We start from the raw sequence: 15802 nt of genomic DNA, 5'->3' as shown, positions 1-15802 counted from the left end.
CAAAGTATTTGGGCAAGGTGCCCAGGAGGGCTTTCTGGAACATCTCCATGTTATCCAAAATCACGGAATCACAGAACAGATGAGGCTGGAAGGGACCTCTGGAGGTCACCTGGTCCAACCGCTGCTCATGCAGGGCCACCTGGAGCTTCCCTGCGGGGATAACCCCATGCCACAGCCACTGGGGTTGCACAGCTGTGCCCACTTGCAGCCCCTCAGCTTTCTTCCTTGCTTCCTGATTGCTGCAGTGGGTATATGAGCATCCCCCACCCACCATGGTGCTCCTCAGCTGCCTTCCTGTGTATTTACAAGGTGCTTCAGGGTGGTTTCCTACACTATGATATGCTCCTGTGGGCTTGTGCATGTGTTGTGTGCTTGCAGGAGAGCCATGCATGGGTGATGTGCACAGCCCGAAGTACTCCTGAGCTTTGCAGCCTGAGCTTGGGATGCCCACTGTAGCCTGATCCCAGCTGTATGGGAGACTTGGTGAGTTGCAAACTGCTTTTTTTCTGGATTTTTCCATGAAGTTTGTGCAGTTGCTGAGGCCTAGCAGCTTGGGAATATTGAATTTTTATTTTCTTTGCAAGGAGAGAGGAAGCACAGTGGATGTTAAGAGACCTGCCCCAGTGCCTTAAATGTGCACCTTACATCTCCTGGGGAGAGCCTGGCCCCAGGGGTGCTCTGTCCTCTCACACACATCCTCCTCACTTCTGTGCACGCTTTTTTGGCTTAGTTTTGTCTGTAGAAAGCTGGAGTAGACAGGCAGATAGTGTTTTATCACCCCATTTGGTGGGCGGTGTCCCCAGGGGCTGTGTGCCATGTGCTGGGCATGGGCTGGCTTAGAGGGAAGGAGCAGGGTGCTGGTGCTCTGCACCAGGGTGCTGTGCACCCAGACCCCGTACGGCCACGGGGAGAGGTTTTTGGGGAGGACATCCCCATGGGGACCGGCTGCAGCCGCTGGAGGTCACTGCTGATCCGCAGCTCCGCGTGCGAAGCCGGTGAAATTGCTCCAGGAGGTGTCCTACAAGCGGATAGTGCCACCGGCTGTGAAACGCCCAAATCCCGACCATGAGATGAGAAATGGGAAATTACGGGCTGCTCCCTGGGGAAAGGGTGAAGATGGGGAGCAAGCAGGACTCGGAGGAAGAGGGGGCTTGCTGCTGCTGCCTTCCTCGCTCACCCACCGGCTATCAGCAAGCTGACAAGCACAACAAGGAGATAGGGGCTGCCTCCTCCCACGGTCACCCAGATCCTCCTGTTCAGACCCGAGGGCAAGTCCCGGGGTGGTTTCTCGCTGCATCCTTGAGGTTTGCTCTGTGTGAGATCGTCCCGTAACCAGTGGAGCCTTGATGCAGGGGAGGCCCAAATTTCAAGCTGTGTCTTGGATGGCCTCCAATCCTCTCCTTCCTGTTCCTGGGAAGGTATAAGGCAACCTTTCCTTCCCCATGGAATACCTCTTGCAGGGCTGCTGTCATCCCTAAAGGTGCTCTGGGGGTTTTCAGTAACAGAAGTGGCCCTCATGTCTCCATCCTGCAGCACTGTTGGGGGCATTTAGGTACACATCTGTAGGGCACTCTAAATATAGACCCAGAGAGCAGGTCCCTGGGGAGCATGAATTTGGAGTGGCTTTGGCCATGTTGTTCTGGCTGGGAACATCTATGGGATCACCTCTCTGCCTCTACATCCAGAGAAGTCAAGAGTCAAAGAGAAAATACAAAAAATACACTGCATTTATTTCTGTACATCACCAAAGCACTGGTAATTAGTGCCATCCAGAAGAAGCAGACAAGTTTCCTTCCCCAAAAAGCAGGAGACCGCTACATTAACATCAGGTTCTCAATTTCAACAGTCCCAGTTTCCCTATTATTCCCAAAAAAGCAAGTTTTCTAATACAGAAAAGGGCTAAAAATATTTCAAAGGCACCTCCTTATCAGGAAGGAACAAAGAAGTACTGCTGCTCCTTGCAAGCTTCCCTCTCGTGCTGGAGAGGTGTTCAGCGTCCATGCCCGATAACAATCCAACTTGGGAGGAGAATGCAAAACAGAAGAACAATATTTACTCAAAGCTAATTGTGATTTTCATAGATTGTCACTGAAAGAGCCCAAATATCAGCAGAAAAGGGAAGCTGCCGTATCTCTGTTGCTGGAACTCTGCCTTCTGCACATGGGGCTGGGGCGACCTTATCTCCATCTGCTGCCTCGGGTAGCAGGGAAGGGGAACTGCTGTTCGGGTGATAAGAGGGGCCAGAGGCTTCCCCATTAATATGTAAACTTTGGATCAAAAAGCAGATGAGAGGCCCTAGGCAGGAGCCACCTCTCTCTCAATAGATGGGTTTGGACTCCATGTGTGCAAGCAGAATGCCTGCCTAGTGGTGTTGGCTGGCTTCTGTAAGGAGGAGGAAGGGGATGGGGTGGGGGTGTGACCCCAGTGCTTAGCTTCACCAATTTTGGCTGAATAATGACCACCCTGAGGGATGACTACCTGAAGCAGCAGTTTTGTAGTACTTAGCCAAGCTTTCTGTAATAGACCCTCAAATCCAGAAAGGACGACTTCATTTTCGCCCTCTTGATCTCTTTTCACCTGCATTTGTCCCGTGAGATGGACTGAACCAGTGAAAATTAATAAATACCCACAGGATGGAGAATTATCCAAACACCTTGACAGCCTGCACCCATGGTTTGAAACCAGCTGGTTCTCCAGCTGAGCATTGCTGACTGCAGATCCAGCTCTGTATTGCACCCCTGTCGGAGTAACAATTTATTTGCTTCTGGTGTCTTTGCCCCATGCTGGGAGTCCTCATAATCTCAAACCACCTTTCAAATTCTTTTCTATATTAAAATAAAATTAAAAATAAAATTAAAATATTCTTTTCTATGTTAAAATCTTTTCTATATTAAAATCTCATGCATGGTTGATGAGGATCAGCACCACAAGGGTGATATGCAGAGCTGTGACAATGATCTAATAGCTTGGCACGCCCTTGTTCTTCCCCTTTCCAGACTCCACCGTCCCCCATCTCCTCCTGACTTCCCCCAGCAGCTGGTGGCTCTCCACCACTTGTTCCATGTTTTTCATCTCGATCTTCAATATGATTCTCCCTGATTTGAGGTGAGGGCTGAGACTGCAGGTCCGTGCTTTTATGGAGGGTCTCTTGCTGTTGGGTAGACTCCCTTAACTTTGCTTTGGTTTCCCTAAGGTCTGTGGGTCGCATTCCTCTGCCTTGCTCCTTTTTTATTTCTTGTTGCCCCAAGCAGGAATCTGACCCCAGTGAAATCCAAGCTATTCCCCTGCTGGCCTCACCCTTGCTGCCTGGTGTGGCACTGGCCATATCCCTGGCAACAGAGAGCACATTCCCTGCGGGAACAACAGGATGGCACAGAGCTGGGCTGCCTTCATATGCAAATAAATGCAAACACAGCTGATTACACTAGAAAGAACATACAGTAAGTGGCAACAGGTTATGCAGCATTTTGTTTTTCTGTGCTGTTTCTCCCTGAGGATTATTCTGGGGTGAATGTCTACGTGGCTGCATTAATACATATACATATATAAAAGAAACCCCATGCCTCCTCCAGAAATAAATTTTTCCATGTTCCTGGACTCCTCAGCATCACAAAACTGTGTGTTAAGGGTGTGTGTGCCATTCACTCCCTCTGTGGGCAATCTGCTGCTGGCCAGCTGTAGATGTGTTCCCTTCTGACTGCCTAATAAATGGGGTGGGGGAATCACGGCATTTTTGGGTATCAGCTTGCAGAATGCTTTCTTAGGCTATCAGAAACCTAATTGCAGCAGAAGGCAGAGTTTTACAAGGCTTGTTATATGGACTGCTCTGGCTTCAAGCAAGCCATGAAGGAGAAGAGCTCAGGATAAGGAAAGTCCAGGGTGGGAAGGTCAGACCTGGCCCCAAACCAGAGATACCTCTAGATGACGTGCAGCAGTTCCTCTCGGTCTCTTCTGAAGCCCCCATTTCAGCATTTCCCATCATGGCTGTGGTAGGGAATCACATTTCCATGGTAGGGAAATGTGATTTCCCATCATGTTGGGCAGGGCATGTTGGGCTCATGGAGAACTGGGGCACATGGCGGGAGAGGATGCAGTAATCCAGTCCCAAAGTGCTCTGGTTCTCCTACGCTTCCTTCTCTGCCGCTAGCAGGAGGCTACACGCCCTGGAGTTGTCCCGGTGCAAGGCCAGCTCCCGGCTGGGCACAGCGCCCTGCCTGCCCTTCCGAGCAGTGCTGCTCTGGTTCCCAGCAGATCTGGAGACTGTGAAGATCTCTCTGTTGGGACAAGGGGACAGCAGATCAGGAGGCCGTGGTGGTGGACCTCATCCTTCCAGAGCACCGTGTTCATCTGCAGGACTCCATGCCTCCTGATGGCACATCCACTCAATTCACCATCATCTTGTAACATCTTTTCCCTCTCCCTGCCAGTCCTGACCCACCGTGCTCAAAAAACTTACACCCATTAATTCCCTCTTCTCCCCAGGAAGTCCTCCTCTTTATCAAGCCTGTAATGATGTTTGTAAAGTAAGCCTGTGGCTGATGGGACCTTCCCTTGCTGCCCATGGTGTGATCCCTTCTTGTTGGGTTGCTCCAACCCAGCCCTGTGCTCGGGGTGTGCAGAACACGGGCAGAAAGTTTGCATGGGGCTCTGTGAGACACAGCTCTTGGAAAGGGCCTGGTTCGGGGCTCAGGGAGGAGAAGCAACTGATTAATCCTCTCACCAAACCATTAAAATTGTTTCTGGTCAATCTTTTCTTGAATGTGGTGGTGAAAATGCTCCTTAAAACATTTTCTTTATATGCATTAATCCTGATATGCATAATGATTGGGACTGTTGTGTTACGCAGTCTTTTCTGTCTTCCCAGCCTTTGGCATCTGCTTTGCTAGTGGAATTCCTTCCTTCACCCTCCCCTGACTGTTGGGTACAGTCACTGTTCCTCGCACTCCGGGCACCTCCAGCAAGGGCTGCCTGAGCCTGGTGTGCTGTAGAGGCACCCGTGAGAAAGAAGCGTTGCAATGCCTGAGTTCAGGGGGTTATCATTAGCAGCAGTGGGCTATGAGTTCCTGCATAAAGCAGATTTATCACCTCCTGTGCTGGGTGTTGAGGATGGGGACGGCTTGTCCTTGGTGAGGAGCTCTGCCAGTGTTGCTGCTCCATGGAGCTTACCTGTATGGGACCTGCTCCTCTCTCAGCTGCAGGCACATGAGCACTGGGCTGCTGGAAAACCTCAGGAAGGTGTCGAAGTGGATGGAGGAATCTGCCTCTGTCTGGCTTCTCACGGTGGTTTGGAGGAAAGGGGCATCTAGTTCTGCCTGGAAATCGATGGCGAGGCTTCCCCTGCAGGAGCAGAGCACACAAGCCTGGTCACCGAGCAAAGGCCCTGGACACTGGACAGCTCCTCAAACACCTCTGTTGTAAGTCCAGCCATGGAATTGAAGACCCTATGTGTCCACCACCCCCTGTCCGAGGCACGGCTGGACCCAGCAGGAGAAAGCCAGGGGGCTGTGGCAAGGCAGCCCGAGGTGGGGCAGCCCTTGTTTCGGGTGCTGAGCCCCCTGGGGATCCCGTATCCCCCCCAGCCAAGCAGCTCCCCACCCACTGACCTGGTGTGGATGCTGGTCTTCAGCTCCTGCTCCCAAATGTTCACGTCCATGTTGGCCGAAATGTCAAGCCCGAGCCCGCCCAGGACTTTGACCACCACTTGGAGGCCAGACTGTAGGGGAATGACCTGGGGGAAGGAGAGGGAAGTGCTCGCTGTGCCCAGGCCCAGCTCCTGGCCCAAAGACCTGCCACAGTGCCACCTCAACCCTGCGTGTGTATCCACAGTGAATGAGCATGACCTGGTGGATTTTAGGTGTGGGATTCACATGGTGCATCATGGACCTGTCTGGTGGCCAACGGGGACCGAGGTGGGTCACCCATATCCAGTACCTGGTGGTGGTCCATCAGCAGGAGGTTCCCTTTGACCACGCTTGTGGGCTCTCCGCTGCTTAGAAGAACCTTGGCCATTAGGTCTGCGTACCCCTGGAAGAAGACAATTGGCCGCAGCTGAACGTCAAAGAAGACAGCGGACATCCCGGCCTTAAGCTCTGTCTCCTCTTCCCCTTCCAGGACGCTCTCTCCCAGCATAGACTCCATCCCTTGGGCTTCGATAGTGACCTAAAACACAGAAATGGGGACACGTCAGGTGCACGGGGCACAGCTGGAGACTGATTTTTGGGCACCATGATGCTATTTGTCCAACCCTTCTCCTTTGGGGTAGGCTCCCTTCTCCAAAGCAGGGCTTCCCTTTGGTGACTTTTACAGCAAGGGGGTGAATTAACAAGCTGCACGCCCTCTGGGATTTCTGGTACGGGGTGCTCTGGGTGGGGAGGAGAAGCCAAACCGCATTGCTGCCCTCTCACCTGAGCTGCACGGAGCTGCCTGTCGTGGCTGAACAGCGAGAAGTCAGAGACGCTCTTTCTCAGGAACCCGCCCTCCAAAAACAGCAGATCCAGCCCAAAAGTTGAGAGCAGGTCCTCAGAGGCTGAAAGATAGAGCTGCCCATGAACGCCTGGTGAAGCTAAATTATTCAGAGGGGGAAAGTTTCTCTGCGCCTTCTCCTTCTGTTCTTGAAATAGCAGGGCAGTGGTTTACCTGCAGGTGTTGGCTATTTTGCCCCCGCACATCCCCTACAAGTCTAGGCTGAGATAACTCGAAGGGGGACAGAAATGAGGGCCGAGGGGAGAAGAAGTAAGCAGATATTTAGCAAGCACTGTTTGCTGTAGCTTCTTTGAAGTTTGGTGATTTTTGTCTCGGTACAAGGATTCTCCTCTTTGAAGACCTTATTAAAAATACCAAAAGAACCGAGGAATGGGGCTAAGTATCTTGACTTATCAGGAAGAGCACAAACTCCCACCTACAGCCTACTCTTGGCTTTGTCTCCAGCTGAAGTTCCTCTGTCAAATGAGCAGGATTTGGGAAAAATATGTGATGGGGCCCAGCCCACCTGCTGTGGAAAGGAGGGTGGTCACAGGGACCTCAGAGGAGGGCAAACACATCTCAGGTGGTGGCAAGCAGCCAGCATCAGATGGTGCTGGGAGATGTGCTCAGAAGCCCCAGCCCGAGATTTTGGGGGCATTTCCATAAAGCTGATGCCTCTGCTGCAACCTGCCTTTCCCCACCAGCCCCTCTGTCAGCCTTTTGAGGGGAGCAAGGGACCGGTGTCCTCTGTGGAGTCACCTGTCAGAGGTCCCAAGAAAGAGGAGGAGATGCCAGCTTTCGAGAAGTGGTGGTAGTTGTTTATCTGTGAGTCTCCCATGATGTCCTTCATTATCTTCCTGGAAGCAAGAGGGAAACCACGTGTAAGGACCGGGAAGGAAAGAAAATGAGAGAGGGCTGTGCAAAGAAAAGGAAATACGAATTTCAGAGCTATTTCAGTTGCTGATGAGTGTGAGCAAAGAGGGAAATGGGCAGACTGGGTCTGCCCTGGAATTTGCCTCTCCTCTGGTTTATTAGGGTAAACCATCTGAATATTTTTGTGCAGCTTCTGCTTAGCTCTGGAAACTGTTAGTTCTTGGCTTGTTCTGTGCCGATAGGGAGATTAACGCGGTTACAAACCGTGCGCTGCCCTGTGAGCTGGAGCTCTGCCCTCCAAGGACTCTGCTGCAGCCACGAGCCTGGGTCCTGTGGCTGCTTTGGGAACCCAGCTTTAAGGTCTCAAAAGCTGAAGCAATGAGGAGGAAAAAAAGCAGTGTAAACCTAGAGGAAAAAGGCAGCCTCCTGCTCCAAACCCACCTTGCTGGGTGGTGGTCAGCACGCAGGCTGCTCTGGACCTTGTGCAGCAGGAACGTCGCCGTTTCTGTTTCCATCTCCCCCGTGGCCAGCAGGATGTTGATGACATCCATGAGCAAGGGCTGGCTGTCCAGGAGGATTTCTGCAGCGGCCAGGCGGCATGTTTTCTCATAGCTCTTCCTCTTCTCATGGAAAATCCTCCTCATCGCCCTCTTCACCTGGGAGAAGGCAGTTTGAGAGATGCCAAGGGTGGTGGGGACCCCCATGGGAAAGAAGCACAGAGCTTTGGTGGCTTCATGTCATACCTCGCTGGAGATGTGCCGAGCAGGGAATCTCCGCAGGGCAGAGATGGCCGCGGCCGAGATGGCAGCGGGACCTTCCTCTGCGTGCTCCAGGAGGATGGGGATGGTCTCGGGCAGCACCGCGTTCCCCAGGGCCAGCAGGTGGATCACTGCCTCGGGCTCCTCCTTGGCACCCCTCAGCCCTGCAAGGATGGCTTCAACGCCACGCTCCACCTCCTGGTCGGGTTTGGCAGGGGAGCAGAAGCAAAGGAGGATGAGGAGAGGGCCGGGAGGTGTTTTGGGAAGCCCTGGGGGGTTTTGGGGTCTGGGGAAGATGAGGTGTTGCAGGGACCCACCTGCAGCCCGCGCAGCCGCTGCCGGCACAGCTTGCCCACCAGGGAGCCCAGGGCAACCGCCCCTGTCTCCCGAACCTCGGGGGCCAGCTGCTTCCCATCCAGCTTGTCCTGGGTGTTAGGAAACGTGAGAAAAAAGGGAAAAAGAGAAAGGAGGAGTGTGTTTTAGCTGTTATCTCAGAGCATTTATACAAACAGTAAGGAGAAGCTGCCTGCTTTAGAGGAGGCGATGCGTGGTTTAGTTGGATAGAATGCTGATTTTTCACAGTGGCTTTTAGTTCAGCTTTTATTATTGGTCATGCAGTGATGTAAAGCACCTTCTGCTGGATACTTCTCCCTGAGGAACATCTACTCCTATCGCCAGTGTCCCATTAAAAGCACATAAAATAATCACACAGATAGGAAGTTCTGTTTCTACAGACTTTTATGTCTATAGAATATATCTGTGCATCTACAGATAAATATTTTTTGCCATTCCCTCCTGGCTGAAAACAGGTGAGGACCCACCCTGGACGTGGGCCCCTCTGGAAGGAGAGGAATGTCCCCACTCACCAGCACCAAGCGGAGGAGCTCTTTTGAAGGCCGGGGGGAGAAAGCTGCTGCATAGAGAAATGTCTGCAGCAGGGACTTGGGCTCCTTGCTGAAGTCAAGGAAATCCGAGAGAGCTGCCAAGGATGCCACCGACTGCGCGGCCACCGCTGCTTCCACGACGAAGGGGCTGGAGGGAGAGAAGGGAGGTCATCACTGGTGGTGCTGGAGGAGAAACTCAACCCCCTCTCTGTGCTTTATGACTCATTGGAGCTTCAGTTCTTGGGTGAAAAGACCCAAAATGTTGGCTCTTGCTCTGAACGTCCCCATTTTTAGGGCTCACACTGTCCAGGATGGATGCTATGGCCACGGGTGGATGTTATGTAAATGGAGCATTTGCTCTGCTCCAATGGCAGCTTAGTAAAAAAAAAAAAAAAAAAAAAAAAAAAAGGCCATGTGGTGGTTGTACAGTGTGGGAATTCAGGAAAACCAGAGCAATTTTGGACTTCTTAGGTCATGGTGGGAAAGCTACTGCGCTGCTGCCTGGACTGGATGTAGTTACAGAGCAGCGTAGAAGTGTCCCTGTGTCCCATGGTCCTATATGCCATTTATCGGCATGGAAAGCCCCTTTTGGTGAGATAGTGACCCGGAGCCTCACAGCATCTCCTCGGGTGCCCTCTTCAGCAGCTGCAGCACATCTCTCCTCTTGGCACCGCGCAGCATCTGGATGAACCTCTGGAAGCGCCACGCGGCCGCCGCCTGCGAGATGTCCCTCTTGGCTCTCTGGCCGTCAAAGGTCTTCAGGTAGGCTACCAGCTGTAAGGACAGTTGGGGGGAGTTTTGCCTCTTTCTCTCGGATACTGAGTCAAGGGATAATATTTAAACTCAGGTAATGTTTAGGAGTGGAAGTGGCCCATCAGGATGCTGAATTTAGGCCATGCAGCTAGAGGGATGAGCAGATGATCTACTGCATGGTCCCGCCTGCACTGATGAGGGAGATTTTTGGGGCCATGCGGTGTCACTGACCGAGGGGCAGTGGGTGCAGCCCCTCCTGAAGGGCAGGCTGGCTGTGCCCAGGGGCTGGTGCTGGCCATCCGTGCCAACCAGCGCGTCCTCAAGGCTCCTTCTGGCCTCTTCTTCTGGGGCAGGAGATGAGGACACCAGCTCGAGCTGCTGCCTGTTAGGGGAGAAGCAGCCACTGGTGGGTTCGTTGGTCCCACGCCGAGCCACCCTGTCCAGGCAGGGGGACGGGGACATTGCTCACCTCGAGCTGATTTTGACACCGGTGGTGGACCTCAGGGCTAGAGCCACCATGTGGCTTTCCTCCGCCAGCACTGACTGGAGCACGCCGTCTTTCACCACGTACTGGCTTCTGCTGGTGGGCTGCCACTGGACTCCAAAAATCTAGAAAAAAGGAAAACCCAGAAGGTCCCAATCTCTTCCCAGGGGTGGGAGGAGGCAGCCCCCGGTGAGGACCGTGGCCTGTGGAGGACTGGTGACACCGTGTGGGCTTTCCCTTTTATTGCAGGGTGGTGTCACCGTGCCTTGGCTGCTGAGGAGGATGAAGGCAGCGGAGGGAGGAGGGATGCTCCTGCCTGGTGTGGGAGATGCGTGGGGATGGCAAATTGGAAGCCTACCCTCTCGTGGTTTCTCCTCACACACACCACCTCCTGCTCTGGATAAAACCCCGTTTCCTAAAATTGTGCAGGGCAGGACTTATTTTCTGGGGTGAGTTTGCCATAACTCATAGCCAGAAAGCTTGTTTTATATGAGCGCTCGGCATTTGGCTGCCAGGTGTCAAGACTCCTGCGAAGCCCATTGGGAATCTTTGTGGCAATGTTCCTTTCTACACTGAATTTAATACAATATATACATATAATGATTTTAATTGGGGCAGAAATAACTGCATTAAGGCCCACAGAGTTTCATCTTTTTATGCCAGGGGCTAAAAGCTCATCCCAGGCTGGCACAGAAGGCTGCCTGCTGGACTCAAAGCCCACCTGCAGGAGGATTTGGTGGGACAGCCCTAATACGCTTGACCTAAGCTGAGCTCTACCACCACCACGAGAGCCATGGACTTGCTTTGTTCACGGAGGTGAATCCCAATTTTGGCTTTGTGCAGCTGAGGAGATCTTTTGTCTTTGTGATGGAGTGGTTGGACACGGCGTACGTGACCTGGCAGCTTCCGGAGGCGTCCTCCTGAAACACAGATGAAACCCTTGTGGATGTTTTTCCCTTCATCCGAAGGAAGATGACAATTTTGTAAATGTGCCTGGTCCTGAAAACCACCTGCAGCTGATTTACGTTTCTCAGTTGCTGTTCACAGCTCCCTACCTCGACAGTGGTGCCGGCGTGCGGCTGCAGCTGGAGCAGACTGACGATGCCTCGCTTCAGGTTGGAGATCAGGGCGCCTTCTGTTTCGTCCCCATAGAGGGCTTTGACCTGGGGGGGTAAGATGAGGAGTCAGGCTGTGGGGATGGCTTTAGGGGCCCCCAGGGAAAGGCATCTCCCCTGCAACCTAAGCAATGCCCTGAAGGTTTCACCATCGCATCCCTCAGCTGGCTTTGTGGAGGTGTGTGTTTTCTCATATTTTTCTTTTTTTAAAAAATAATAATTCTCCTCCTTAGAGGAGAAGGCCAGAAAGGAGCTCACATCCCACCTTTGGGACCAAAACCCAGATAAAACCCTTCTGGAGGACGGGGATAAACCCAGGGTGATGCTGCACCGCAGCAGACCGTGTGCTCCTGTACATGCCACCGCTCTCCTCCTCATGCTCCAATGTAAAAGCAGAGCCAGGGCAGGTGCTCATATGAGCTTCATAGCCAGGAAAGCTTTGGATCCCTGCAGGAGGCTTCCAGCTGACCTTGCCACTGCTCCAGGATATGAAAATTGGCTGCTGGAGCTCTGCCTGTGCCTCTGGGCTCAGCGCGATCTCCGCAGGGGGACTTCCAGCACCATCCTGCCCCTTCGCCTCTTCTGGCTGCTGTCGGGCTTTCAGGTCCTGGATCTACAACAGCAGAAAGCAACGGTGTCTGCTGGAAAGCTGCCATGCATCTCGTGGGGATGCTGGCAAGGGAAAGGGATGAAGGAAACGCGGCATCACCCCTTGCAGGAGACGTACCTGCACCCGGAGCAGCTCCTCCCTGCCTGGGTCCCTCCAGAGCCGGCGCACCCCGAGCAGCGCCTCCGCCTGCAGCCAGCCTCCCCTGGGGGACGGCTCGGCCACGGGGTCCAGCCGCACGGCCAGGGCATAGCGGTACTGGTACTGCCTGCCGGGTGGGAAGGAGAGCGCCTGCGGGTCCCCTGAGGACAGGCACAAACGTTGAGGGGTGGTGGTCATCGCTCCCTCCAATCCCCGCGTGCCAGAGGACCAGGGATGCTTGTGAACTGCACTGGGTGCTCTTTGAAGCCTGTGTCCTGTAGCCCAAATCCCAAATTTCCTCTGTCTACACAGACAGCTGCTCGTGGCACACCCTGCTACACCTGCTCTCCCCATTCCTACTTTTCCCATTTCTATAACATTTTGGGGTTAAGGGAAATTTGGATATTCCAGGAATATCCAAATATCCAATATGGATATATCCAATATTTGGATATTCCAAATATCCAGTATGTGGATATTCCTGGTTGCATTTCCCCTCTTGCCTTGGAAATTATGGCCAGAGCAGGGGCCCTGCTTGGGGACTTCAGCACTTTTGGAAAATCCCATGCAAGCTCTTTAATCCCGAAGCAAATTTTTCTGAGTGTGCCCACGGATAGGCGAGATGGTTTGAAGGTCTTTTCAGCTCTGTGCATTAATTAATGCAAAGTCAGTTAACTTGGGGACAACACTGGTAATTTTTTTTTGCTAGGAGACGAGAGACTTATTTTTCATCTACGTTTTCCCTTTTTCCCCTCCTGAGTAGATAAGTAGTTGTATCAGAATCTCCAACTCTTAATTAAATCACTGACCTTGCAATAGGGCAAAATGAAGCTGCTGGGGGCAGCTTTGGATCCAAACTCCCCTTTGCTTTAATCTGACTTGTTCAGAATTAGCTGGAGTTGCTTCTCTTGTTCATGTGCACATACGATTTGGGGCAGGGGTGCCTTTGCCGCGACAGACATTCAGTCTAATCTCTTTTTCTAAAGCTACTTAAAATTCTCCTGCAAATCTGATGTGCTTGCTGAGCGCCTGAAATGTTTGATGGTTTTGCTACTTTTGTTATAATGACAAACTTGGTTTTAAAATCCCTCTGAAATATTAGCACAGTCTCAGGGGAGGGAAATATTCCCAATTTGAGCAGGAATCACTGGAAATCCAGCTAACTTCCCAGGCCTGCCCTCCACCAGCCAGCCCAAAGAGTTTCTGTATTTGCGTGCTGTGCGCAGTTGGAAAAGCCGCAGCTCTCGGCTGTTCCTTGCCCCCCAGGAGGACTTCCCTGGCCCCCCATATTCCCCAAACCCATGAGATGCTCGGTGGCAGCTGCCATGGCAGTACCTCTTCCCTCCCCATTTAGGGGCTTTTGCAGGGCTCCGTGCAGAGCAGCGAGCCCCGGGATGCTCTTTGTGCGCTGGGACGAGCATCCGTCCCGCTTCCCGGGGCAGCCTCGGCCCCAAAGCCTCTTACCTTTTGCCGTGCTCAGGAAGGAGCAGCAAAGCAGGGAGATGGAGCACCAAAATACCTGCGGAGCCATGGTGGGCTCTGGGAGCTGGGGAAGGAAGGGCTGGGAGAGTGGCCGCACGCACCAGTGGCTGCGCTTTGCAGCCGCCGATGGCAGGACCTGACCTTCTCCCCGTCCCGGCGCTCCACTCCCGAGGAAAAGCAAATAATTAAACCTTTGCACCAACCCCCAGCAGCCACGGAGGGTTTGGAAATCAGCTGGGCTTTGCCAAAGAGCGGCGGCGGTGGGGGGAAAACTGCAGGAAGCGTTTCGGGGTGGAGAGAAGGCAGCGGCGTGGCGAATTCACCCCAGTGTGGGAGGCGGATGCTCGCTGCCCCATCCTTACCAAAACTCCCCTTCCCTCCTCCAGAAGGGTTGCTTTTAAGAAGAAAGACCCAGGGGTTTAGGGAGGGAAAGCAGCATTTTCCCTCTCCATTGAAGTTAGGGACTGGGGTTTGCAGGCTCAAGTTACTTAAAGGGCCAGGCTGGAGGGGCCAGGACAAAAACCAGCGCGGGAAGGGGTTTGGGAAGCCGATGCTTCGCTGGCTGTGCCCCTCCATCCGTGTGTATTTCTGCGTGTGTGAGCTTTGGGGTAGCTGCATTTAAGTGGCTCCTAAAGCCCGTGGTTGCAAAGGGCCAAAGATGGGTTTGTCAGGATGCAGAGTGAATGGGCAGCTTGCTTCCCACTCAGTTCAGAATCAGGCAACTTTTGTACAGCCCCCAAATTGCTGAACTTTTGTCCCAGACCCATCTGGGGACATCACGCTCTTGGAAAGATGCCTTAGGAAACTTTGCAAATCTATGGACCTAAACCCAGTGCTGCTGAAACGCTGGGTGCTCCTTCAGCCCCTCACGTACCCCCCAGGAGAAACATAACCTCCCATTTCCATCTGGGTACAACCTCCCGGTGCAAATCCTCTCTTAAGGAGTTAAATCAGTGTGCTCACAGATACCTGCCCGCTTGCCACAGCAGCTGGAGGTCTGCTTGAAACTTAGAGCTGAGAGGGCTGTGCCAAATGTTGGGCCAAAATAAGTAGGAAAACAATCAACTCGTGAAGCACTGAGCCTTTATGGTCTCCTTGAAGTGAGCGATTGCTTTACACCAGGTGAAATTCAACGCCCAAAAATATTGACTGGTGTATTTTAAATGAAATGTTGTTTTGCTCTCACTCTGAGTTCCCTTGAAAATTATCTGCTGGCAGTGTTACGGACAGGAATAGGACACCAAGCCCCTTGCCCCAGTCTCCAGCACTCGTGCTCCAGGTCGTCCTCACCCCTCTGGCCAGCCACGGGGGGCTCGCCACCGGGGAGCCTGCCTGCAGGTCCCAGTGCTGCAGGTCCCGGCGTAGCAGCTCCGCGACCTGTTGGCAGCAGAAGGGGGCACAGGCGGTCAGGACAACCAGGTCATCGCGCCCCGGGCTGCACGGGGGACAAGTGGCAGGGCAGAGGGGCACGCAGGCACCTCGTCTGCCAAGGTGTGACATCGGGGTGGACTTTGGCAGGGGTGGGCATCGTGCCCGGAGGCAGGATGAAACCAGGTGATATGGCAGCATCAAAGCCCATTTTTTGCAAGCCTCATCCCACCCAGGGTGCTGGCACGGCTCTGGACATACCAGGCTCTCCAGGAGCACCTCCCCAAGAAGCGGGGGATTTTTTCTGGTGCAGATTTTCACCAGAAATGCGTAAGGGAAGTAGTGAGACTCAAACTCTCCTAACCTGAGGATTCAGAGGAGAGCCAGAGTGCTGCTGGGGAAGTCCTGCTGTGCCTCAGGGGTTTGCCAGGACAGCTCCTGGCTAGCTGGGGAATTTCCAGCTCTGCTTCCAGTATCCCAGCACCCAGGGGCAGACGGGAAGGTGAAGGAAAACTCCCCAGGTAGTGGCCCGCAGAGGCTTTGAATCCCATTCCGGGACACTTGTCCTTTCTGCCAGGGACCAGAGGTTTGTGAGAGCAGGTCTGGCTGCAGGTCGAGGAGTGGGAGGTGGCTGTGTCAAACCAGTTCCTGGTTTGGCTCTGGTCCCTGCATTTTCCTTGCTGGGAGCCAGAGATGGCGAGTTCGTGCAGGATGAGGGGATGTGTGGGCAGGTTTGGGGTGGGGAAGCTGGAAGCGTAGGAGCAGGATCGTTCCTGCTGCACCTTTCACCCCGAGCGATGCACTCTTATAAGCTTCCCTTTTCCCCCAGGGGAGTCCCAACCACCCCAAAGCCCAGGACTTGTAAAAGTGATGGA

At 53.3% G+C, this 15802-nt stretch overlaps 2 protein-coding genes across 4 annotated transcripts in view; one reads left to right on the top strand and one right to left on the bottom strand.

Annotated features, from left to right (window-relative positions):
- The first annotated feature begins 456 nt into the window (after positions 1-456).
- Positions 457-15802, top strand: part of SGPL1 (sphingosine-1-phosphate lyase 1) — a 55157-nt gene continuing 39811 nt past the window's right edge. The window contains exon 1 of the mRNA XM_080597356.1: positions 457-483. Coding sequence (XP_080453482.1) covers positions 472-483 — 12 coding nt within the window. The 5' untranslated portion in view covers positions 457-471. The remainder of the gene's footprint in view (positions 484-15802) is intronic.
- LOC308197223 (microsomal triglyceride transfer protein-like) lies at positions 1710-15306 on the bottom strand. 3 transcript variants are annotated; one of them, XM_080597355.1, is made up of 19 exons: positions 15292-15306; positions 13542-14936; positions 12057-12238; positions 11799-11942; positions 11270-11377; positions 11018-11134; positions 10200-10339; positions 9962-10112; positions 9594-9751; positions 8960-9125; positions 8411-8518; positions 8079-8291; positions 7777-7991; positions 7222-7319; positions 6405-6526; positions 5932-6159; positions 5604-5728; positions 5167-5337; positions 1710-4274 (listed from the first exon to the last, which is right to left on the bottom strand). In XM_080597355.1, exons 2-19 carry the CDS (start codon positions 13606-13608, stop codon positions 4124-4126), a joined length of 2664 nt encoding a protein of 887 aa, XP_080453481.1. In that variant the 5' UTR covers positions 13609-14936; positions 15292-15306; the 3' UTR covers positions 1710-4123. The 3 variants fall into 3 exon arrangements, 2 of the variants coding, with proteins under 2 accessions (XP_080453481.1, XP_080453480.1); XM_080597354.1 differs by lacking the exons at positions 13542-14936; positions 15292-15306 and having other exon boundaries at positions 12057-13527; XR_013952687.1 differs by lacking the exons at positions 1710-4274; positions 6405-6526; positions 13542-14936; positions 15292-15306 and having other exon boundaries at positions 5201-5337; positions 5932-6024; positions 12057-13530.

This window comes from Anser brachyrhynchus, assembly GCF_964034855.1.
Source record: "Anser brachyrhynchus genome assembly, chromosome: 6".
NCBI classification, from domain to species: domain Eukaryota; kingdom Metazoa; phylum Chordata; class Aves; order Anseriformes; family Anatidae; genus Anser; species Anser brachyrhynchus.
The sequence above is the reverse complement of the archived record's forward strand: the minus strand, read 5'-3'. Positions and strand labels throughout refer to the sequence as shown.

What these genes read in the sequence shown, in the direction of transcription:
- LOC308197223 (XM_080597354.1), bottom strand. Translation starts at nt 12,446, where the DNA reads ATGGGAAAAGTAGGAATGGGGAGAGCAGGTGTAGCAGGGTGTGCCACG. An exon ending in GCTGCACCCACTGCCCCTCG is followed by an intron (nt 9,752 to 9,961) that starts GTCAGTGACACC and finishes CTGTCCTTACAG; the next exon opens with CTGGTAGCCTACCTGAAGAC. An exon ending in AGCGGCTGCGCGGGCTGCAG is followed by an intron (nt 8,292 to 8,410) that starts GTGGGTCCCTGC and finishes AAACCCGACCAG; the next exon opens with GAGGTGGAGCGTGGCGTTGA.